The sequence below is a fragment of the Heliangelus exortis genome, chromosome 19 (assembly GCF_036169615.1).
Source record: "Heliangelus exortis chromosome 19, bHelExo1.hap1, whole genome shotgun sequence".
Taxonomy (NCBI): Eukaryota; Metazoa; Chordata; class Aves; order Apodiformes; family Trochilidae; genus Heliangelus; species Heliangelus exortis.
In genome coordinates this window covers 10,487,045-10,505,291 of record NC_092440.1, presented here as the reverse complement: position 1 = coordinate 10,505,291, position 18,247 = coordinate 10,487,045, and the positions used below count along the sequence as shown (strand labels likewise).

General features: G+C 54.0%; 1 protein-coding gene and 1 long non-coding RNA gene across 28 annotated transcripts in view; one reads left to right on the top strand and one right to left on the bottom strand.

The window, feature by feature from the left end:
• LOC139805061 (uncharacterized) overlaps positions 1-18,247 on the top strand; it is a 340,345-nt gene that overhangs the window by 3,729 nt on the left and 318,369 nt on the right. The gene's annotated exons all lie outside the window — the stretch shown is intronic.
• NCOR2 (nuclear receptor corepressor 2) overlaps positions 1-18,247 on the bottom strand; it is a 225,672-nt gene that overhangs the window by 4,131 nt on the left and 203,294 nt on the right. For 18 of the 27 annotated variants that reach the window (XM_071763004.1, XM_071763009.1, XM_071763006.1 and 15 more), the window contains 16 exons: positions 15,055-15,207; positions 14,666-14,752; positions 13,931-14,208; positions 12,778-13,141; positions 11,639-11,866; positions 11,282-11,527; positions 10,366-10,515; positions 9,837-9,977; positions 9,584-9,746; positions 8,439-8,986; positions 6,596-6,739; positions 6,273-6,421; positions 5,742-5,935; positions 4,226-4,375; positions 3,762-3,907; positions 2,561-2,614 (listed from right to left, as the gene is read on the bottom strand). In XM_071763004.1, the coding sequence (XP_071619105.1) occupies positions 2,561-2,614; positions 3,762-3,907; positions 4,226-4,375; positions 5,742-5,935; positions 6,273-6,421; positions 6,596-6,739; positions 8,439-8,986; positions 9,584-9,746; positions 9,837-9,977; positions 10,366-10,515; positions 11,282-11,527; positions 11,639-11,866; positions 12,778-13,141; positions 13,931-14,208; positions 14,666-14,752; positions 15,055-15,207 (3,195 nt within the window). Of the gene's footprint in view, positions 1-2,560; positions 2,615-3,761; positions 3,908-4,225; positions 4,376-5,741; positions 5,936-6,272; positions 6,422-6,595; positions 6,740-8,438; positions 8,987-9,583; positions 9,747-9,836; positions 9,978-10,365; positions 10,516-11,281; positions 11,528-11,638; positions 11,867-12,777; positions 13,142-13,930; positions 14,209-14,665; positions 14,753-15,054; positions 15,208-18,247 lie in introns of those variants that run through there. The other 9 variants (XM_071763026.1, XM_071763027.1, XM_071763023.1 and 6 more) reach the window with 2 other exon arrangements.

Here is an 18,247-nt window from a genome sequence, read left to right as displayed (position 1 = left end):
GAGCCAAATAAAAAGAAAGATGGGGGGGGAAGGATGGGGAAAGGGGAGAAAGGAGACAAGGGAGAAGGGAAGAAACAAACAGTCAGCACATTCTCGCAAAGCAACAAACTTTGTTGTCATCTTGTTCTTTAAAGCGCTGCGATGCACCCGTCCTCCTCCCCGCTCCATCCCACCCGAGGGCTTGGTGGGGGCTGGTGGTGGGATGGGATTTACACCGGGGGTTTGGGTTTCTGGAGTGCTGCAGGCAGGCAGGGCTCCCTGGGGCCAAGGGCTTGGAGGATGGCAGGGAAGGGGTTGTTGTTGCTGAGCCCTGGGGAGTGACTGCAAGAAGCGGGGGACGTGCCAGGCTTGGCACGGGGACAGGAGTCACCTGGATGCGTATGGATGGATGCACACACACAGATCAGAAGTCGGTGTGCTGAGAATTAGGAGGCCAGGGCAGTTTCCCATGGGGGAAAAGTCAGGGAAGGAAGAGGGGACACCCCGCAAAAACACTTGATTGGAAAGAGGTGCCTGGATTTGGCTTTGGCATGAGAAGCAGCAAACACAGGCTGACCCCAGACGGAGCCAGGAACACTGCCTGTACAGAGCTGGGATACGCAGAGGAGAGGGGAGAGTCCTTTCATCCCTCCTCATGCTCTCTGCAAGCCCCCAGCCCATCATCCCAGCCCAATCCCTTCCTCCCCCCAGGGCTGGGTGCCTGCTGTGGACCAGGGTCCCCTCCTGGGCTGAGCCATGGCCAGGGGACAGGATGCAGAGGCGCAGTGGTGTGTCCGTGTGGGTGTGAGTCTCAAGCCATGCAGTTATGGTGCAGCACTGCACAGGGACCAGAGAGCTCAGCCACATCACCGTCATTCCCAACGCGGCAGTTACAGGGAACAAGCAAGGGCAAAATACAGACACATAAACAGCAGGCTGGCAGGGGGGGGAAGCCCCACCAGCAGCCCCCTCCCCGGTATGCCCCATCCCAGGGGTGCTCGTGCCGGGATCGCTGCCCCCCCACTCTGAAAGGGTAGGATCCTGGGATCACTCCTCCTCCTGTCCCTCTCAGTCCCGTCCTCAATCACCTGTGCTTCCTTTTACTCCTCCCTCCAGCACTGCAGGAGCAGCTTTCACCAGGGGATGCTCAAGAAATTGGGCCTCACCCCCACCCCCCAAATTCTTCCTTGGTTGTGGCAAGGCCCTTTGTCCTGCTTAAAACTAACAACCTGATGGTGTTAATGCTGTAGAAAAGCATTAATAATAAAGTATTAATTAATATTCCTCAGTAGGGGTTCATTTTATTCCTTTTCTTGCACACCCAGACACTGCTGCAGCAGGTGGCTACAGCCCAAGAGCCTTCATGCCGTCCCTTCTCCCTCAGGTCTGTCCCACACCAGAGAAGGCCACACTGGCTGTCCAGCTCCACAGGGCTGCCTTCATCCCCACCTCTTTGCCAAAAACCTTTCCTTAAGCTGCTCCTGCTCCCCCTTTCCCAGCTAGGCTGAAAGCTGTGGGCACAGTGGGGCTGGGAGGGTGCAGTCAGTACCCCTGGGGAAGCTCTGAAACCTCCATTTCAGCTCCTGCATGGTAGTCCTCGGGCTGAGCATGGCAAATATATCTCCGTGAGTGTCTGGGGGACCCTGTGAGCCCTCCCCAGAACCCTTTCTCCCTGACAGCTCTTCCTGGGCTGGGGCATGGTCCCAGGTGTTAGCCAGCAGACCCCTGATTAGGCAGCCCGGCAGGTTAATGCTGGTTAGGGCCAGGGACTCGCTGAAGCCCACCGTGGCCACCTGCAGCCTGGCCTCCACAGCAGCACCCAGATACCACCAAAACTGCTTCTCCCATCTGCCAGGAGCTCCCAGCTCTTGCACAGCACCACAAGACCAAGCCCTCCTGCCCACAAAGCCCTCTGCATGGCACCACTCACACCACCATGGCCACCACTGGCCACCACCAGCTTCCCCCCAGCTCTTGAGGAACTGGAGTCAATTCGTGCTTTAAGCACCTGGGGGACTGAGCATATGCTGCCAGCACCCCTGTGCCTGAGCACCCCTCCAGCTCCAGGATAACACCTCTTGTCCTCAGCCATGGCTGGTTTGCCCAACACTCACCACTGAAGGCTGCAGGGTGTTGTTCTCACCCCAGTTTGCTTTCTCAGCTGGGCCCAGCAGCCTGTCCAGCCCATGGTGGCATGGATCCTGCTTCCCACCCTCACCTTCCCTTTCACCACTGCCCTCCAGACCATCTGTGGGTGACCACAAGGTCCCACAGAAGAGCAGGGTGAGCTTTCCCAAGTGTGAATCCACCTTTCTATACAATTTAACCCCCTGTTGGTACCAGATGACCAACCCCTGCTTGGCTTTTAGCCTCTCCTCAAACTCCGCCAGGCTTTCCCAGCAATTTCACTGTCCTGTCTCCAGCCCAAGAGCAGGGAGTTATAGTGTGTCCTGAGGCTCCAGCCTCCTAGGAACTTTTATGCTTGGAAAAAAAGGAGATGCTTAAATCTCCTGAGTCTCCTGCTCTCTGTGGCTGTGAGCCCTGTAGGGAGTAAGGTACAAGACAGGTAGAGGGGAGTTACCTGCTCCGGTAATCGCCGGCATATTGAAAATCTCTGTCCCAGGCTGCCCAACATCTGGAGAAAAACAAAGAAGCTCTTCAGTATGGAGAGCAGCACATGCAGCTGGTGGTAGGGAGGGACCTGCCATGAGATCCCAGTGTTCCCATCACAGCACCCAGGCTGACACTGGGGTGGGTCTGCGGGTGCTGGCTGGGACCAGGAGTAATTGTCTTTGGGGCAACCACAGCCAGGGTTATGTCTTCATAATCAGTGCTGACCTCCCTCCCACCCTCCAGCTCTTCACATCACAAGCTCTATGAAGTTAAGCCCTCTCTCCTGCCTATGGGATTTCCAAAGGCTCAAATCCCCATATCCAGGGAGCAGGTCTGGGCAGTGGAGAAGGCGAGGAAGAGGAGAAACATTAGATCAATATTTTCCCTCTTAGCTGAGCTGTTTGACTTGGATACAATTTTCCTTAGAACAACAGAAATTCTCATAAATAAGAGGTGTTTCCTATTTCTATATATTTTCCCTTGATAAGGGAAGTGTGGAAGGTCACGGGGTTCAGCCACATGTCCCCAAAGGGGCATAACGACATTGTTGGCTCATGGCAACATCAGCCAGGAGACGAGACAGCTCAGTCCCTCTTATCCGATGCAGGTGTTGTAAGATGGATTCAAATTGAATTAGTACTGACTGTATAATGCTGAGCTAAATTAAATTATGATCCTATCTACTCTATTAGTGGTTAATGGATGAATGGGTGGAATTTCTAATATAAGCCAGCCTGGGCAGTTTTACAGAGCTGCACTAATATTGATGCAGGGCTTAAAGTAGTACTGGGGAGAGATGGATCTCGAGGAGGAAGGATTCAGTTCATGTGGCCATTCATTAAAATATCAGTTCTCTTAAGTCTCCTCCAAGCTCAGCTCACTATTTCCTTCCTACTGAGGTTATCTGGTGCAGGTGGGATTGACAGCCCCAGAGCAAGGAGATGTGGGGCTGGGAAGCTTCCCATCACCTCCCCTGACTCACCCAGCCACTGGTTGCACCAGGATGCATTTGGACCTCAAACTTCCCAAAAAGCCATGGCATGATGCAGAGCACTGGCTGGGAACTCCCAGCCCTTGACACAGCAGCACCCATTTCCAAATCTTTGCTTCATGTGTCCTCCAGGCTTTTTTCACCCCCACCACCCACATTTGCTTCCCCGTGTCCTTACTGTACTCCGTTTCATTTTTGTTGGTTGTGCTGAGCTTCTTGATGATCTCCTGTTTCTTGGACTTCACCATGGCAGAGTTGCTCTCAGTCAGCTTGCTGAAGAAAGCTGGAGGCTGAGTGTTGTTTCCTGGGGACTTGGATCCCATCCTGCAAAGCAAAAGACCATTGGAAACCACTGCAACCTCCAGTTCACAAAATCCTACTAAGAGTCTACTTACAGACTACTCTAGGGAGTCTCTAGACTAGAGTCTCTTTACACTAGAGAGACTTAGTGTAAATCCTCAGGATCATCCAGGATGCTCCCAAGATACCCAAGATCTCCGAATATCCCTACCATAAATTTACCACAATGAAAAAACCCTACAAACAAAATGGGGCAGCTTGGGATGGGACACTGCAAGAAACACAGCCTGGGCCAGGGCGAGTGTGGGGATGGGGGGAACACCCCCTACCCCTTGGTGTTACCTCTGGTCCATCTGCTCGCCCTCGCGGTACAGAACCGGGTACGTGGCGTTCTTGGCGTGTTCCGACTCTCCCACGCCGTCTGGTGGAGAGACCGGCTCGATGCAGTTGTCCGTCCCACTGCCGGCCGAAGCTTTGCTCTGCTCGGGGGACCTGCGGAGATGCAATCGCTTTATTGCAACATCCTCTGTCTCCGCACAGCAGCCTGCGGTCGGGGGGGTGGGAGAAAAAGGACTCAAATAGCTTTCCTACAGCAGGGGAAAAAAAGCCAAACCTTCCTCAGTCCTGAGAGCTCGCCGAGTCTTTCAGGGCAAGCTGGGGAAGAGCACAGCTTGGGTGTTGTTGTACATTCCAGCCCTGGCCCAGATGTGCAGGCACCGGGCCAGCAGCAGCCCCCCCAAATTCAGCTGCCCACAGCAGGGACTTGCTGGCTCAGCTCCAGTGTCCCTGGCTGGCAGGGACACAATCCCTTAGGAGGACTGAGACATGAACACTCTGGGGACACACAGCTTTTAATTCTCCCTGGCATCTGCAGGTAATGAGTCCAATGCTGGAGAGGACTGACACAGTCCCTCAGTGCCTGCCTGTGGCCAGGACCTGGGAGACAGCCAGGCTCAACTCTGTGAGGAACTCCTCACAGTGAGTTCTGGGAATTTGTGTCTTTGTTCTTTCTGTGGTTTTCCCCCCCCACTTTTCTTTCATGGCTGGGTGGCCAGGGCTGGGCTCTCTCCCCTGTTACAAAGCCAATTCTAGGACCAGGCAGGGAATAATAATGATATTTACTGGCAAGGAACCACCAGTTTGGAGACACCACTCTTTCCTGGATGCATCTGGGTCTTTGTCAGTGTTTGGGTGGGAAGGCAGAGCCCATTTTCACATATCTTATTTTTTAATTCCATACAACAGCAGTAAGACCTGCACCATGACCTACCAGGGTCTGAGGACAGTGACAGGACAGAAGGCAATGGCATAAACCAAAACACATGAAATTCCATCCCATGAAAACACCTTTACCATAAGGGTGCTCAGATGCTGGTACAGGTAGCCCAGAGAGGTGTTAAGTCTCAATCAGTGAAGACACTGAAAACCCAACTGGCCACAGCCGTGGACAACCTGGTCCAGTTCACTTGTTTGAGCAGTGTTGCACTGGAGAACCTGGAGAGGTCCTCACACACCTAAATAATTCTGTGCCACTGGCCACATCAGGAAGGGGATCGTGCACAGCCTCTAAGGGGGGTCTGAAGAGCATCTCTAGAACAACAGTAATGGCAAGAGAGGCATCATAGGAGGGGACGTGCCCAGATCAGAAGGTGATTTTACACTCTGGGCCATGTAACCAGGAGACCCATTTGAGCCACGAGCTGAGGAACATAAATTGAGCAATGCCAAATGCCAGCCCATTCTATGCAACACCCTGTCAGGGTAACGGGTCACCAAGGTCGCCCACCTGGATCACCCTGGGCAGCCCTGGTCTGTCTGAGAAACCCATCTGTGCCAGCTTTGGACTCTTTGACCTCACCTCTTGCCACCTTCATTCTGTGGGGAGATCCTGGAGGCTGCTGCATGCTCCTGCTGCTGCAGATAGGCCTCACTGGGGGTGCGGCGCAGGTCCAGCACGGGGCACGCAGCCCCAGGGAAGGAGTACACTGGGGTCTGGATGTGGGAGTTGAGCTGCTGTGGGTGATGGCGTGTGTAGTCCTGTGTAATTACCTCCTAGAAGAGGAAACCCTTGAGTCAGAAATAGCATTCGTTTCCACCTCTTGTTTTGTTGGGTTCTACTAAGACACAGCAAGCAGGAGGGAATTAGGCTGGTTTGTCCTTGTGGGAGTATAACTTCTGCCTCCTGCCTGCAGCAGCTCTCATGATGAGCTTCTTGAAGGCACAAACACCCAGGCTGAAGAGCCTGCTGCACCCTGCTCTCCCCAGCACCCAAACAGAGGTGTCTGAGGTCTCAGCATCACTCCCAGCCCTTCCCCATCAGATGTGTTTCGCATCAGCTCTTCCCTCCTCCCTGGGGCCCCAGCAGGAAGGTGAGAACGAGGTTAATTACACTGATGTGTTGGGCCAGCGTGACCACCCGCTGGTTCATGCCCTTGAGGCTCTGGCTGGACTGCAGGGGCTGGCACTGGGGCTGGGGGCCGTCGGGTGGCCGGAGGTGCTGCAGGTGGGCTGCTTCAGCAGCCGAGGCCTTCAGCGAGCCTGGGGGGGACACACAAAGCAGACAGCAGGCATGAGATGATGTCTGTGTCCATCCTCCTTGAATGCCACCCTGGTACGGCACTGGGCCATGGCAAATAGGAGCTGGGTGATGGAAGTTCCCGTGCCAGCTGGGGCTGTCCCATCCTGGCTGGCACTGCCCACCCCCGCCCTCACCTTGCTGCTTCTGCCTCAGGTCATTCTCCCCGTGCCCCTTCTCTGCATCCTGCAGCAGCTTGGCCCCTTTCTCATGGGAGAGGCTGGGTGAACTGACAGGACTCACTGCTTCCATCCGCTCGGGGCTGTAGCCTCCGTGAAAACCTGGGGAAAGGGGAGAAAGGAGCTGAAGACCCAGGAGCTTGTTTGGCTTTTCCCTTGCACCATGGGGACCATCATTTGTGGGCAGAGCAACTGGACACTTGCTATGACAGCACCAGAATCAGGAACCAAATTAAACTCACAACTTGTTCACAACCTGTGGGTTCACAACTTGTTCTCCCCCCTTTTTCCCACCAACTGAAACCAAAAAACACGCCCCACTATGCCAGGAGGGAACACAATTGCCTGTGGGAGTGGCTGCATGGGAGGTCTCAATAGTCCCAAGCCCAGCATGGCTAAGAACAGACCTGAACACTGAGTGTGAGGCCCTGCAGCCCCCAGACACTGCTCCAGGGACAGCAGACTGACACACCACAGGGGCAAAATGGCTTCTTGACCTTTTTTTGCCCATTAAGCCCTTTTCATGGACTCCAGCTGCACCAAAGCAGGCAGAGCTGGAATGAGAGACCAACATTATGATTCAGAGGCATAAACAGGTTATGCTTTCACAGACCAGGGCTGGGGGAGTCCTGGAGGAGAGACAGGCTGCCTCTTGCCAGCCAAGCACGTTTGGCAACACTCGTGACATTTGCCTCCACAGACCTTCACCCTCCCAATACTCATTTCCTAGAAGCTGCACACTGCAGGCAGATCTGGCAGGCAGGCAACCCATAGCCCAGGAACTGACCCACTGACCCTGCCTGTACCCAGGGCACAGGGAGGTGAGGACCCTCATGGAGAACCTCCCTGCTCCAGGGATGGGGATGCAGCATACCCCATCACCCCATACAAGCCAGAACCGAAGGGATCACACTTCAGATCCACCCAAGATGAAGTGCTCTGATCTGGAAAGATCCCTGACCAACAGTAAAAAAAAAAAGGCACCTCTCTCCTCCACAGCATGGCAACACTCAGCTGGAGGGAGCATTGGTGCCAAGGAGTGAAAGCTCTGGGTAAAAATTGGTCTAGTTAAGAATGACCCATACCTTGAATCCAGCCCTTTCCCTGCACTTCTTTCTTGGGAAGCTTATCCCAAAACTTTTGTGTCCTAAACAAGACTGCTATCAGGTGGTTCCTGTGGTCTGCTCTGGAAATGGCTGCTAAGCACAACTGGGACAAAAGATCCCTGGGCAGCCCTGCGTGCATTGTCCCCTTGTGCAGCATCCAGCACCAGGACCCTGGATGGGGTCACCCCGAGAGAAAGGGCTCTGTCAGCAGCCTGTGAAGCCCTCAGAGATCCTGCACACTCAGTGGTGCAGCCATGAGCAAGAGAGGTGTTTGCCAGCCAGCAGCTCGGTCCCAGCTCACACACCCGGTTCTCTGCTTCACTCGTTTGATTTATTACCCACAACTGTTTCTTACAGACTGCCTGGGAATTTCTAGCGATGGAGAAATCAGAATTAGCAAATTGCTATTGTCTGTAAAAAGCAATACCAGGAACTCAGCAACGTTTGCAAAACAGCACTTGGCAAAAGGAAAAAAAAAAAAAAAAAAAAAAAAAAAAAGAGGATGGGAGAGGGAAGACCCTTCGAACACACACAAATAAAAAACTCAGGAATAACACAACTGGGAAGCAGAGGGACCAGCACACTGGGTGAGATGATAAAGCCAACAGCCAAAACGTGCAACTAAAAATAAGAAATAACAAAATAAAATGGGTTTCAGGCCACAGCTCTCTTGCCTCTCCCCTCCAATTTCTTACCATCGCTAGCGGAGTCGTTACTCAGCGAGCCTCTTTCTCGCTGCCCCTTATCGCAAGACATTTGGCGCATGATAATCACATCTATGAAGTTGGCCGCTGTCGTGGTGGTCTTACCGAGTGCTCGGAGCTCCTGTTCCTGCATTGAAAAGGGTTTACTTTGACTCTTTTCTCTACTGTGCTGCTCGGGGCCCGAGGCTGCGTGTTGCTGGTCCAGAGGGTGATGGTGCTGCTGGCTTTTCCCCTGTCCTCTGCTATAGTGATGAGAAGAACCAGGTCCAGAGGTGGGTAAAGATCTCGACTCCATGGCTTTGATGGGTGAAGGCGACTGTTCAAGGTTGGCCCCGCTGGGCAGCTTTGAGGTGAAGACACTGTTGTCAGTCTGAGATCTTTCTGCCTTGGCTTCCCGTGCCCTCGATGCCTCTTTCTGAAGGATGGTTGGGTCCATCAGGGCCGCGTAACCATCTGCTGTGCTGATGGAGGAACGCAGGGTGGAAGCTGAGGGGAAGGCAGCGGGGCGGATCGGCGATGTGGTAGTGGTGGAGGAGGAGCTAGAAGGCAAATGAAGACAAGGCAAAGATGAGAGAAGCACGAGGAGAAAGAGGAGTGCTGTTATCAGAGTCTCAGTGTTCAGCCCTGCCTCACCAAGGGCCTCCCAGGGCTTCTGAGTGTAGGGCTGGCCCATGCTTCCCATGCTGGAACAGGTGAGGAGGGCTCAGATGGAGCTTCCACCACAGTAACTGCCAGGGGGTGTTGGCTGTGGCCTGGATTCATCAACTGTAGTGGATAAATCCATGGCCAGGTTCCATGAGACCTTCATAACTCCACCACCAGGCAACTTACAGCAAGAGGAGTCATATCTGTATGTGGGCACAGGGTCTCTTCTGCTTTCTTTCCCAGAAGCAGTAAAAGCCACTGGGAAAAGTGAAGGAATTTGGCACCAAAATCTGCCTCTCCTCATCACAACCTCCTTGTAAGCCCCAAACCTGCTGAAGCTGAAGGCCAAACCAACCCTCTGTCCCCCTCAGAGATGGGACAGAGATGGGACATGCTGTCCCCTCAGCATGAGATGCTCAGTGATTAACCACCGTAGCTGCCCCGGTGTTGGGGTCCAGGCAGGCAGCAGGAACCACGGTGAGGATACATACCGCAGGACGGAAGGGGTGGGGGTCTCTGAGGAGATGATCTTCATGCTTGTGTTGTGGAGCACACTGGGGCGCTGCTGGATGGTCTCATGGGTGCGGGGTGAGACGGGAGAGTGCTGGTGGCTGTGAGGGTGCGAGGACGACCGGCTGCTGGGCTGCTCTGTACCTGGGGGAAAACACAATGAAAGGGCTTCCAACCCTATCTGCACCCACCACATACCCCCACAATGTGGTGCCAGGCTGTTCCCCAGCTTACCTGGTCTCCAGATGGGTGCATGCTCCACCGTGGTGGATGCTAGGATGGATTTTTCACGCTCCCGCTCCCTCTCCCGTTCCCGCTCCCTTTCCCGCTCAGACACCGATGATCCCGATTGTTTGGTCATGTGTGGGGGGCCTCCTGAAAGCCAGTGGAAAGGCAGTGACAGGGCTGCAGGCAGAGGCATACCCCAGAGAACACTGAGCAGTTAAGAAACAGCTCCATCCAAGATCACCTGGAGCAGGGCAGACACAAGCAGAGCAACAAAACCCAGACAAAGCACCCCATAGCCATCCTGGTGCCATCTCCAGGGGATGACTTCCACAGAGCTGTCCCATTTTGGGGAAAAAGGGGGAAAAGCAAGGAAGCCCCCAGCAAACAGTATCACAGGAGCTGATCTGAGGGAGCCAGCAGGCTGGTCCCTGGGTAAGAATGAAATTTGGGGTCCCCCCATCTGCCTCAGCTCATGGTCCTGAAACTGGTTAAGGGAGTCCAGCTTCCCCATGGGAAAAGAAATGTGGAATGTTACCTGGGGAGAGTGGGGAGCTGCTGTGCCGGCTGCTGAAGGTCTGGGGGGGGCCAGGGATGTAGGTGATGCGGTCCATGGTGGTGGCAGAGGTGCCAGGGGTGGGGGGCACAAGGACGGGTAGGTGTGGCACTTGGGACAGGTCGATGATGCCTGGAGGGAGAAGCAAGAGGACTGTTAAGATGACACTGAGCTGCTGTGGCTTGGCTGTGCTCAAGTGTGGAGTGATGCAGGGTGGGTGTTCCCATGACCCAAAGCCAGAGCTGCACCTAAGGAGTCTCAAATAACTACAGATGGCTAAAAGGGCATCATCATGGTCCAAAGGGGGGCAACTAGGCTGTGTCTGAGGGCAACTCAAGCACAAGTCCTATGACGTGAGGCTGAGGGAACTGGGGCTGTTCAGCCTGGAGAAGAGGACACTCAGGGGAGACCTCATCACTCTCTACAACTCCCTGAAAGGAGGTTGGAGCCGGGGGGGTGGGTCTCTTTTCCCAGGCAACTCAGCAAGACAAGAGGGCATGGTCTCAAGTTGTGCCAGGGGAGGTTTAGGTTAGATAGTAGAAAGAATTTCTTTATGGAGAGGGTGATCAGATATTGGAATGGGCTGCCCCGGGAAGTAGTGGATTCTCCGTCCCTGGAGATATTTAAAAAGAGACTGGATGTGGCACTCAGTGCCATGGTCTGGGAACCACAGTGGTAGTGGATTAAGGGTTGGATTTGATGATCTCAGCTGATTCTATGAAATTACACCTCCCCCTGTCCTTCATGCTGACCAGCCAAGTTCCTACACTGCTGGGGGACACTGCGATCCTGGCTTGTCCCTTGGTCCCAGCATGGAGCTGGTGGTGTCGACCTCACCCAGCCTCTTCCTCCCAAAATTCCCCCAACCCCCGACCGTTGGGTGCTGTGGTGGCAGGACCTGCTGCATAGTTGAGGGCGAGGGAGGGCTCCCGGGGGGACAAGCCACGCAACATGTCCGCCCGCTGCGCCATGGCCGTGGCTGCAGCGTTGTGGTGCATCTGCTGGGAGGTGATGTAGTCGTTAATGATGGTCTGTCGGTTCTCCATGGCAGCTGTGTCTGGGTAGCCCCGGATGAGGTACGGGGGGTAGAGGTGGGGGTACGTGGGGCTTGGAGCCAGATGTCTTGGCAGGTAGTAAGCAGCAGCTGGGAGAGAAAAAGGATGCAGACATGAAGTGGCTTTCTCGAGAGACCTCCAGCTTTTTGGAGCGTAACAATGGAAAAACCAATCTCAGGCCGCGTCCTTGCCAGAGGTACCTGCTTCCAGTTGAATTCCCCTTGGGATGGCGGCGGGGTCAAATGCCAACGGGATGTGTCCTCGGTACAGGTCGACCCCGCTGACACCACGGAGCAGGTGCTCGTAGGGGGAGATGGGGTGGTGGTGGTCAGCCACGGGGGCGTGCGGGGACTTGGAGTTGGTGAGTTCCCTTGATGTGGGGGTGATCTTTCTGTCCTGGGACACCGGCTTCCCAGAAGTGATGCTCCCTGCAGTGAGCACAAGGAAATGAGTCAGAGACTGAGCACCGGGGCCAAGCCATGTCCCCGAGGGACATCTGCAGCCAAGTGTGTCCCCCAGTGACGCCCATGGCTACCCCTGAGCTCAAGGGACCTTTTTTCCCTCCCAGGACTGCCATGCGATGTTTCGCCACCAAGGCCGAGTTGGGTCAAGCCCCAGTTGCATCCTGGAGGAGAAGCCTGTCCCAAACCACCCCTCCATCCCAGTGCATCTACTGCAGCTACACTGGGTGGCCTGTGAGCTCATCCCGCACAAGCAGCCAGCACTGGAGCTTTGCTGACATGCTCCTCAAGAAGGTCAACAGTGCCTGACAGAGTAAGGGACCCCAAAACTCCTGGTGCCAGTGACAAAACACAGGTCAGAGGGTCCCAGCACCCATGGGAGCTGTAAGCTCTTTCCCAGCGCATGGAAGGGAACTTGGATTGTGTCAGAGACTTTTCTTGGCTCTTCCAACCTGAGCTGGGCCCAGTGCCTGACAATCCTTTCAGTAAAGAAATTATTGCTAATAAAAGCCTGAAGCTCTCCCACCCAGTCCACAGAGCTCTGCCAGCCTGCCTGCCTTTCACAACAGGGGCAGCCTGGGCCAGAGCAGGGACAGGGAAGTGGACACCAAGATATGGGGTACCCTTTGCTGCACCTATTTGAGAAACTCCAGGAGGGAGCTGAGGCTCAGCTGTCCCTGGCAGCCACTCCCATGCTGTGAATCAGCTGCGCTGTGGGCAGGGGTGGGCATGGGGTGCTGGGGAGAATGGGTTGGATGGACACCTGCTTGGAAAGGTGGGTGGTGGGGTAGGTGGGGTCCAAAGTGACCTCCTGCACACTGTGTCTGCTTCTTCAGTTGCCAGAGATCTTGGCACCACCTAAAAGGTTGATCAAGTACCTTCATGCTGCCGCGGCGTGGACTCCCGCGTGGAGACCGGAGACCCTCTGTGCAAGTGGCTGCCAAAGGCCGTGCTGTGCCCTGCCTGGTGGTCCTCGTAGACAAGGGCACTTTGGTGGGGCTTGCCTGGCTCGGGTACAATCATAGGAGCTCCTCTGGAGATAGAGCCACCCGAGTTTGTCACTGGGCTTGGCCTGTTTTTCAGGCTCTCTTCATAAGCTCTTTCCAGATTCCTTGGGTCTTGGATTACGTCCAGCGAGTGCACGGAGTGGAAAGTCCTGCCGGGACTGCCGATGATGGACCTCACGTCATGCTTTTTGGTACTCGAGGAGGAAGAGCTGCTGTCGTACTTCAGTGGGGTACCCTGGGGACCAGAAGGCAGAGGGGACATCAATGGGACGCAGAGCAGAAGGGGACGCAGCAACTGCATCCCCACCAAGTTTCACAGGACTTGTGTCTCCTCATTCTGGGGGTCAGTACAGACCCACAGACCAATTCACTTGGTCAAATGGCAACAGCCACTGGCAAAGCAGAGGTAGAGGCTCCACCCAGGGCAGGGCAGGGTGGAGCACCCATCCTGCATGTCCTGCTGTGCTCCAACAAGATGCTGATGAGTCACTGCCCAAGGGTGGCTGTGCCCAGCACGCCCCTCTCCTACACATGCTGTGAAATGAGGTAGAACTACAAAGTGCCATGGGAACCTTCCAAATATTTGGAGCCCAACAGGAGACAGCATGCTACATATCATCTGAAACACTGGCCTTGCTGGGTTGACACTTGCCACAAAGGGAGGAGACCAAGATTATGTGCACTCAAGGGCACCGAGATGATTCTGGCCTTCAACAATAGCCAAATGTGTCCCCCTCCATGTGTGCCTGTGGATGGAGCATTGTTTTCTTAATACACCAGTGGGTGCTGAGCTCCCCTCCCCAGATTGTGCATTTATCCACTGGGAAGGATCATGGAATGATTTGGGTTGGAAGGGACATTTAAAAATCAAATGATGGGGAAGGGCAATCTATAGCCAAGCAAAACTTCAAGTGTCTCCAGTGATGTGTTCACATCCTACTGATTTGTTTTCCTTTCCTTTTACCTTGGGAAGTACAGCAACCTGAGTAGGATTGATCTCACCTGCTGTTTGCCCCACACTCACCTGTGTGATGGAGCCTTCCTTCAGAGGTCTTGTCAGAGAGATGTCTGGTGTCCTCCTCAGCTCCTCCCGGGGAATCTCGTGGATTGATCTTCCTGCTTCCTTCACTGTGGCCACCAGGCCTTCATGGGATGGTTTCATTTTCAGGGGAGTAAGGCCTTCATGAGACCTGACCTTGTAGGCATCAGGTAAGTCCCTCGGTGGAGTGTTTTCCCTCTTGAGCTGTTTGGCTTCTCTTCTGAGGTAGTCCTCATGGGCCTCCACATAAGACCGAGGTATTCCTGCAAGCCCCAAGCAGATGATGGATGCAGAGGGTGATTTTCCAGCCAGATATTGGATTCCCAGTTCCCGTGGGGATGCTCAGTCCAAGGGGGTCTCTAGTTAATGCACATAACTTGGGCACTGGTACCCAACTGAGCACACAGAGCCATCACTAATGTGGCTGGACCCTCTCACATCTCCTTCCACATTCTACACCTATTTTGCACTAGTTTCAACCTTCATGCAAGTCAGCAGGAATTTTACCCCTGACTTTGGTGAAATAATGAGGTTGGAAGCTGAGCAAAACTCAAAAGGTCTCTGGGCACACGGACGAGGCTGCAGAGATCTGCAGCTGGATTTCAATGGGTCCATCCTTGTTTCCTCTGGCTCTAGCCTGACAAGAGAAAGGGGCCATGCATATGAGACCCTTTCCCACATCTCCTCTGGCCACAGCCATCTTCTGCTTGCAATTTTTACCTTGTGTAATTGAGCCCCGCATGTGATGCTGCTCCTTTAGGTTATGGGGACTGTGTCGGTCTGGAGGGATTGCTCGACCCATGAGGCCTAGAACAGATCCAAAGGGGGAAAGTTGGGTAGTGACACACAAGTTCACTTGCAATTAATACACCATGACTATTTTACTGGGGACCCATGGAAAGCAAGGAAAATCATCAACATTTTCTAAACGACTTGATTTCTCTTTTTTAAAAATATGCTCTGTTTTTTGGAAGTCCTTAAACTACAGAAATCCAAGGACAGAAACCAAAGGTAAATGGCCCAGAGGCATCATGTAGACAGGAGACAAGATGCAGCCTCTGCAGGTCACTACTAACACAGCATGGGTGAAAGGCTTCACCCAGACCCACCTTCAATGCTGGCAGATAAGTTATCACGGGCTGATAAGCCCCGGCTGATCCTCCCCTCCATCATATCGTAGGTTCGCTTGGTTCCTGTGGTCTCATGTGAAGCTCCCGAGCTCCTGCTATCTTCTTTGGGACATTGAGAGGAGGCAACTCCACCTGGGGAACACCAAGAAGCACCATAAGGAGCATGGAAAGTCAGCACCAGCCAAGGGAGGGTGTGTGCTGCTGTTTGCGTGCACTGCTGAAAGGTCAGGTCCCATCCCAGCATCAGCCACCACTCGGCAACGCCAGGAACATTGTGAGAGGTTGGCTTCCAAGAAATTCAGCTGGTGTTTTCTCCTTTCCCTGCCTGTCTCAGACTCCAGAGCTGTGCCTCCTGCTCGGGTAGGAGCATCCGCCCTGTTGTGTCCCACTCCCTCCCTCCCTGGCGGGGACCAGATGTCAGTAGCAGGACAGCCCGGAGCCAGTGTGGTGCTGGTGGGAGCAGCTGTGGTTCCACTGAATTTGGCCCTCTGGGTCTGGGGATTTTTTGTTTGTTTTTTTTTTTTTCCTCTCCCCTGTTTGTTTTGATTTTTGCTAGACACCTACTGTTTGGGATCCTGGCCAGCCTTAACATCAGCCGAGACACTCCCTGGGTGAGAAAATCAGGGAAAAAGGGGGAGAGGCAAAGCTGAAAATGATTCCTTTGGAATAGCAGTGAGCATGCACAGGAATGGAGACAGCGAGAAGGCCCACGTGATGGGACTGATGGAGTAAGGAGCAGGCATGACAGGAGATCACTGACCACCTCCTTGTCCAAACCTGGAGCAGATTCTTCTGCAAACTGACAACAGACAACACAGAGCTACAGCCCCCCAGCCCTCTGCCAGCACAGCCATGCCCACGCCAGGCAGCAGCACACCCGCCCTGGGTGATGGGCGTCCATCATGTGCAGCAGGCTATGAATTTAGCAGGCAGCTCCTGACCTACGAATGCCTCATGTTTATGTAACAAGTTCCCAGCAGGAATGTTGGTTTGGAAAGATGAACATCTCATGCCCATCATCCCTGGCCTGGCTGACCCTGCCAAGGATTGCTGGTGCCCTGATCCTCCTTTTCGTGGGCAGAGTGGGCGGTTATACAGTTAGTGCAAACGAGTAAGTTAAAACATCAATTCCATCATAAAAGTCCTCCTTGGCAAAGCCAGTAATTAATAAAATGGGATCCTTACAGCTCCAGACCCACTGTCTGTTTCTGGAATCAGCACCCACTCAGTTCAGAAAGGGCTTGTGGCTGCATGCGGGAAAAGTAGAGGGGGATCTGTCCCTGAGCTTTCACTTCAGATTCATTCAAATGGCAGAAATCCAGGGGTGAAGTTCAGAAGCAGCCAAACACCTTGTGGCAGATGTGGGATGATGTGCCTGCACCCTGTCATCAAGGCACATCTGCTGCCAACAGCCCTCCTGCAGCAGGGGACGCAGTCCAGGGCACCCTTTGTGCTGCTGTGAAGCAGGGGGAGGGCAGAAGGGAAAAAAAAGGACTAAACAGAAAGGAAATCACTCCAAAACCTCGTCTCTTGCCTTGCAGAAGCCATCAGCAATCATATGCAGAATGAGAATAACCAATCTAGCACAATTCAGCTCACACATGCTACAGGATCCGTCTCATTATAGCTCTTTTATTTTAAGCACCCTCCCGACACTAAAGAATTTGCAATTTTTTTTCCTGCTTGCCAAAATTCATACTTAACAACAACTTCAGTTTTCTTATTTAATTTTTTTTTTTTTTTTTAAATCTTCTGCTCTGGGCTGCAAGACCTGGCTGGGCTGCCTGGGGGCAGGAGGCAGGCAGCCGGGCTGCCTGGGCTGCAGAAGGAAGGGCAAGAACTCAAGATATGAGAAACACTACCAAGCAAGTGAAAGGCTGCTGTGGAGAGGAATGAATTAATTCCTCATCTGTGTCCACAAGTGGAACTGGGAAGAGTCTGGTTTGCAGGTCTCCTTTGATGGGAGAAGGGGATCCCAGTATAGTGAGTTCTCCCTGCTGGGAGCCTTCCTCAGCTCTTCCCTGGTGGCACCATTTTTAAGATGAACTTCATCTGATTCCAAGTGTGGGCAGAGAAGATTAAAATAGCTTCTTGCACAAACAAGTCCTGAAATGTTTCCTGAGTCCTCCCTGGTCTGAGCCCTGCCAATTGTCCCAAAGGGCGACCAGACACAAGTCTCCCATGGTGACACTTCTTATCTGGGCTAGAGTTGACAGCAATGATGGGCAGGCAGGGGACAAGCTGGTTTCCACGTGGTGGGTGAGAGGCACAGTGCAGAACCCTGTCCTGAAAGGTCCCTCTGGTCCCAAGGCACACACAGAGATGGCATCAGCCAAAGCTTGCGAGTTGTCCCCTGTGGCCTTACCTGACCCCTCTGCCTCTGGCCTCAGATGAAACAACCAGCCTGCCATGAAACCAGCCACCTGCTCTTGTGGGAAAGGGGAGAGGGGCTTCTGGTGGACACCCTCTGCCTGCAGGGATGCCCACAGGGGGGCCAGCCTGGCTAAAAGGGATGCTAAAGAGGGATCAGGCAGCACAGCGGTGACCAAAGATCCCTGCTGAGGTTAGGACCTGCTCCTTAGTCATCTCCAAATCCAACTGAGAAGAGAGGTGACACACAACGAGGGTCATCCCAGAGCACATGCCAGGATTTCACCCCAGCAGGATGCAGGGCTGTAAGTGGCTGCAGGTGAGGAGGAGCCTGGCTCCTTGCCAGCCATGCCCAACCCAGCACATGGCAAAAAAAGACACAGAGGAGTCACTGCCAGCTCCACTGGAGAAGAATGTCTGCTTATCTCTACTGGGAACCATGGAGACTCGTGGAGCAGCTCTGATGGCCAGTGCTGCAATGGAGGAGCAGGGGCAGAGGTGGCAGGAGCAGCTGGTGACTGCCTGCTGGCCCCACTGATGCAGTCAGGTACTCCTGGCACTGACTGAGGAAGAGGGGATGTGAGCTGCAACATGGCTTCTGGGTTTCTCCAGAGCCCTCAGGAGCAGCCCAGATGCTCACCTGGCTTTTCTGTGCCCTGCTCTGCTCCCCAGCTGTGCAGGATCAGCCTGGTTAACAAGGGCACCATTACCTCTCAGGTCCCTTGGGTTCCTGAGCATCTTTGGGTGGCAGCAGCCATCAACAGGCCAATGGTGGCTCAGACAAGCTCCCTGTGGGATGCAG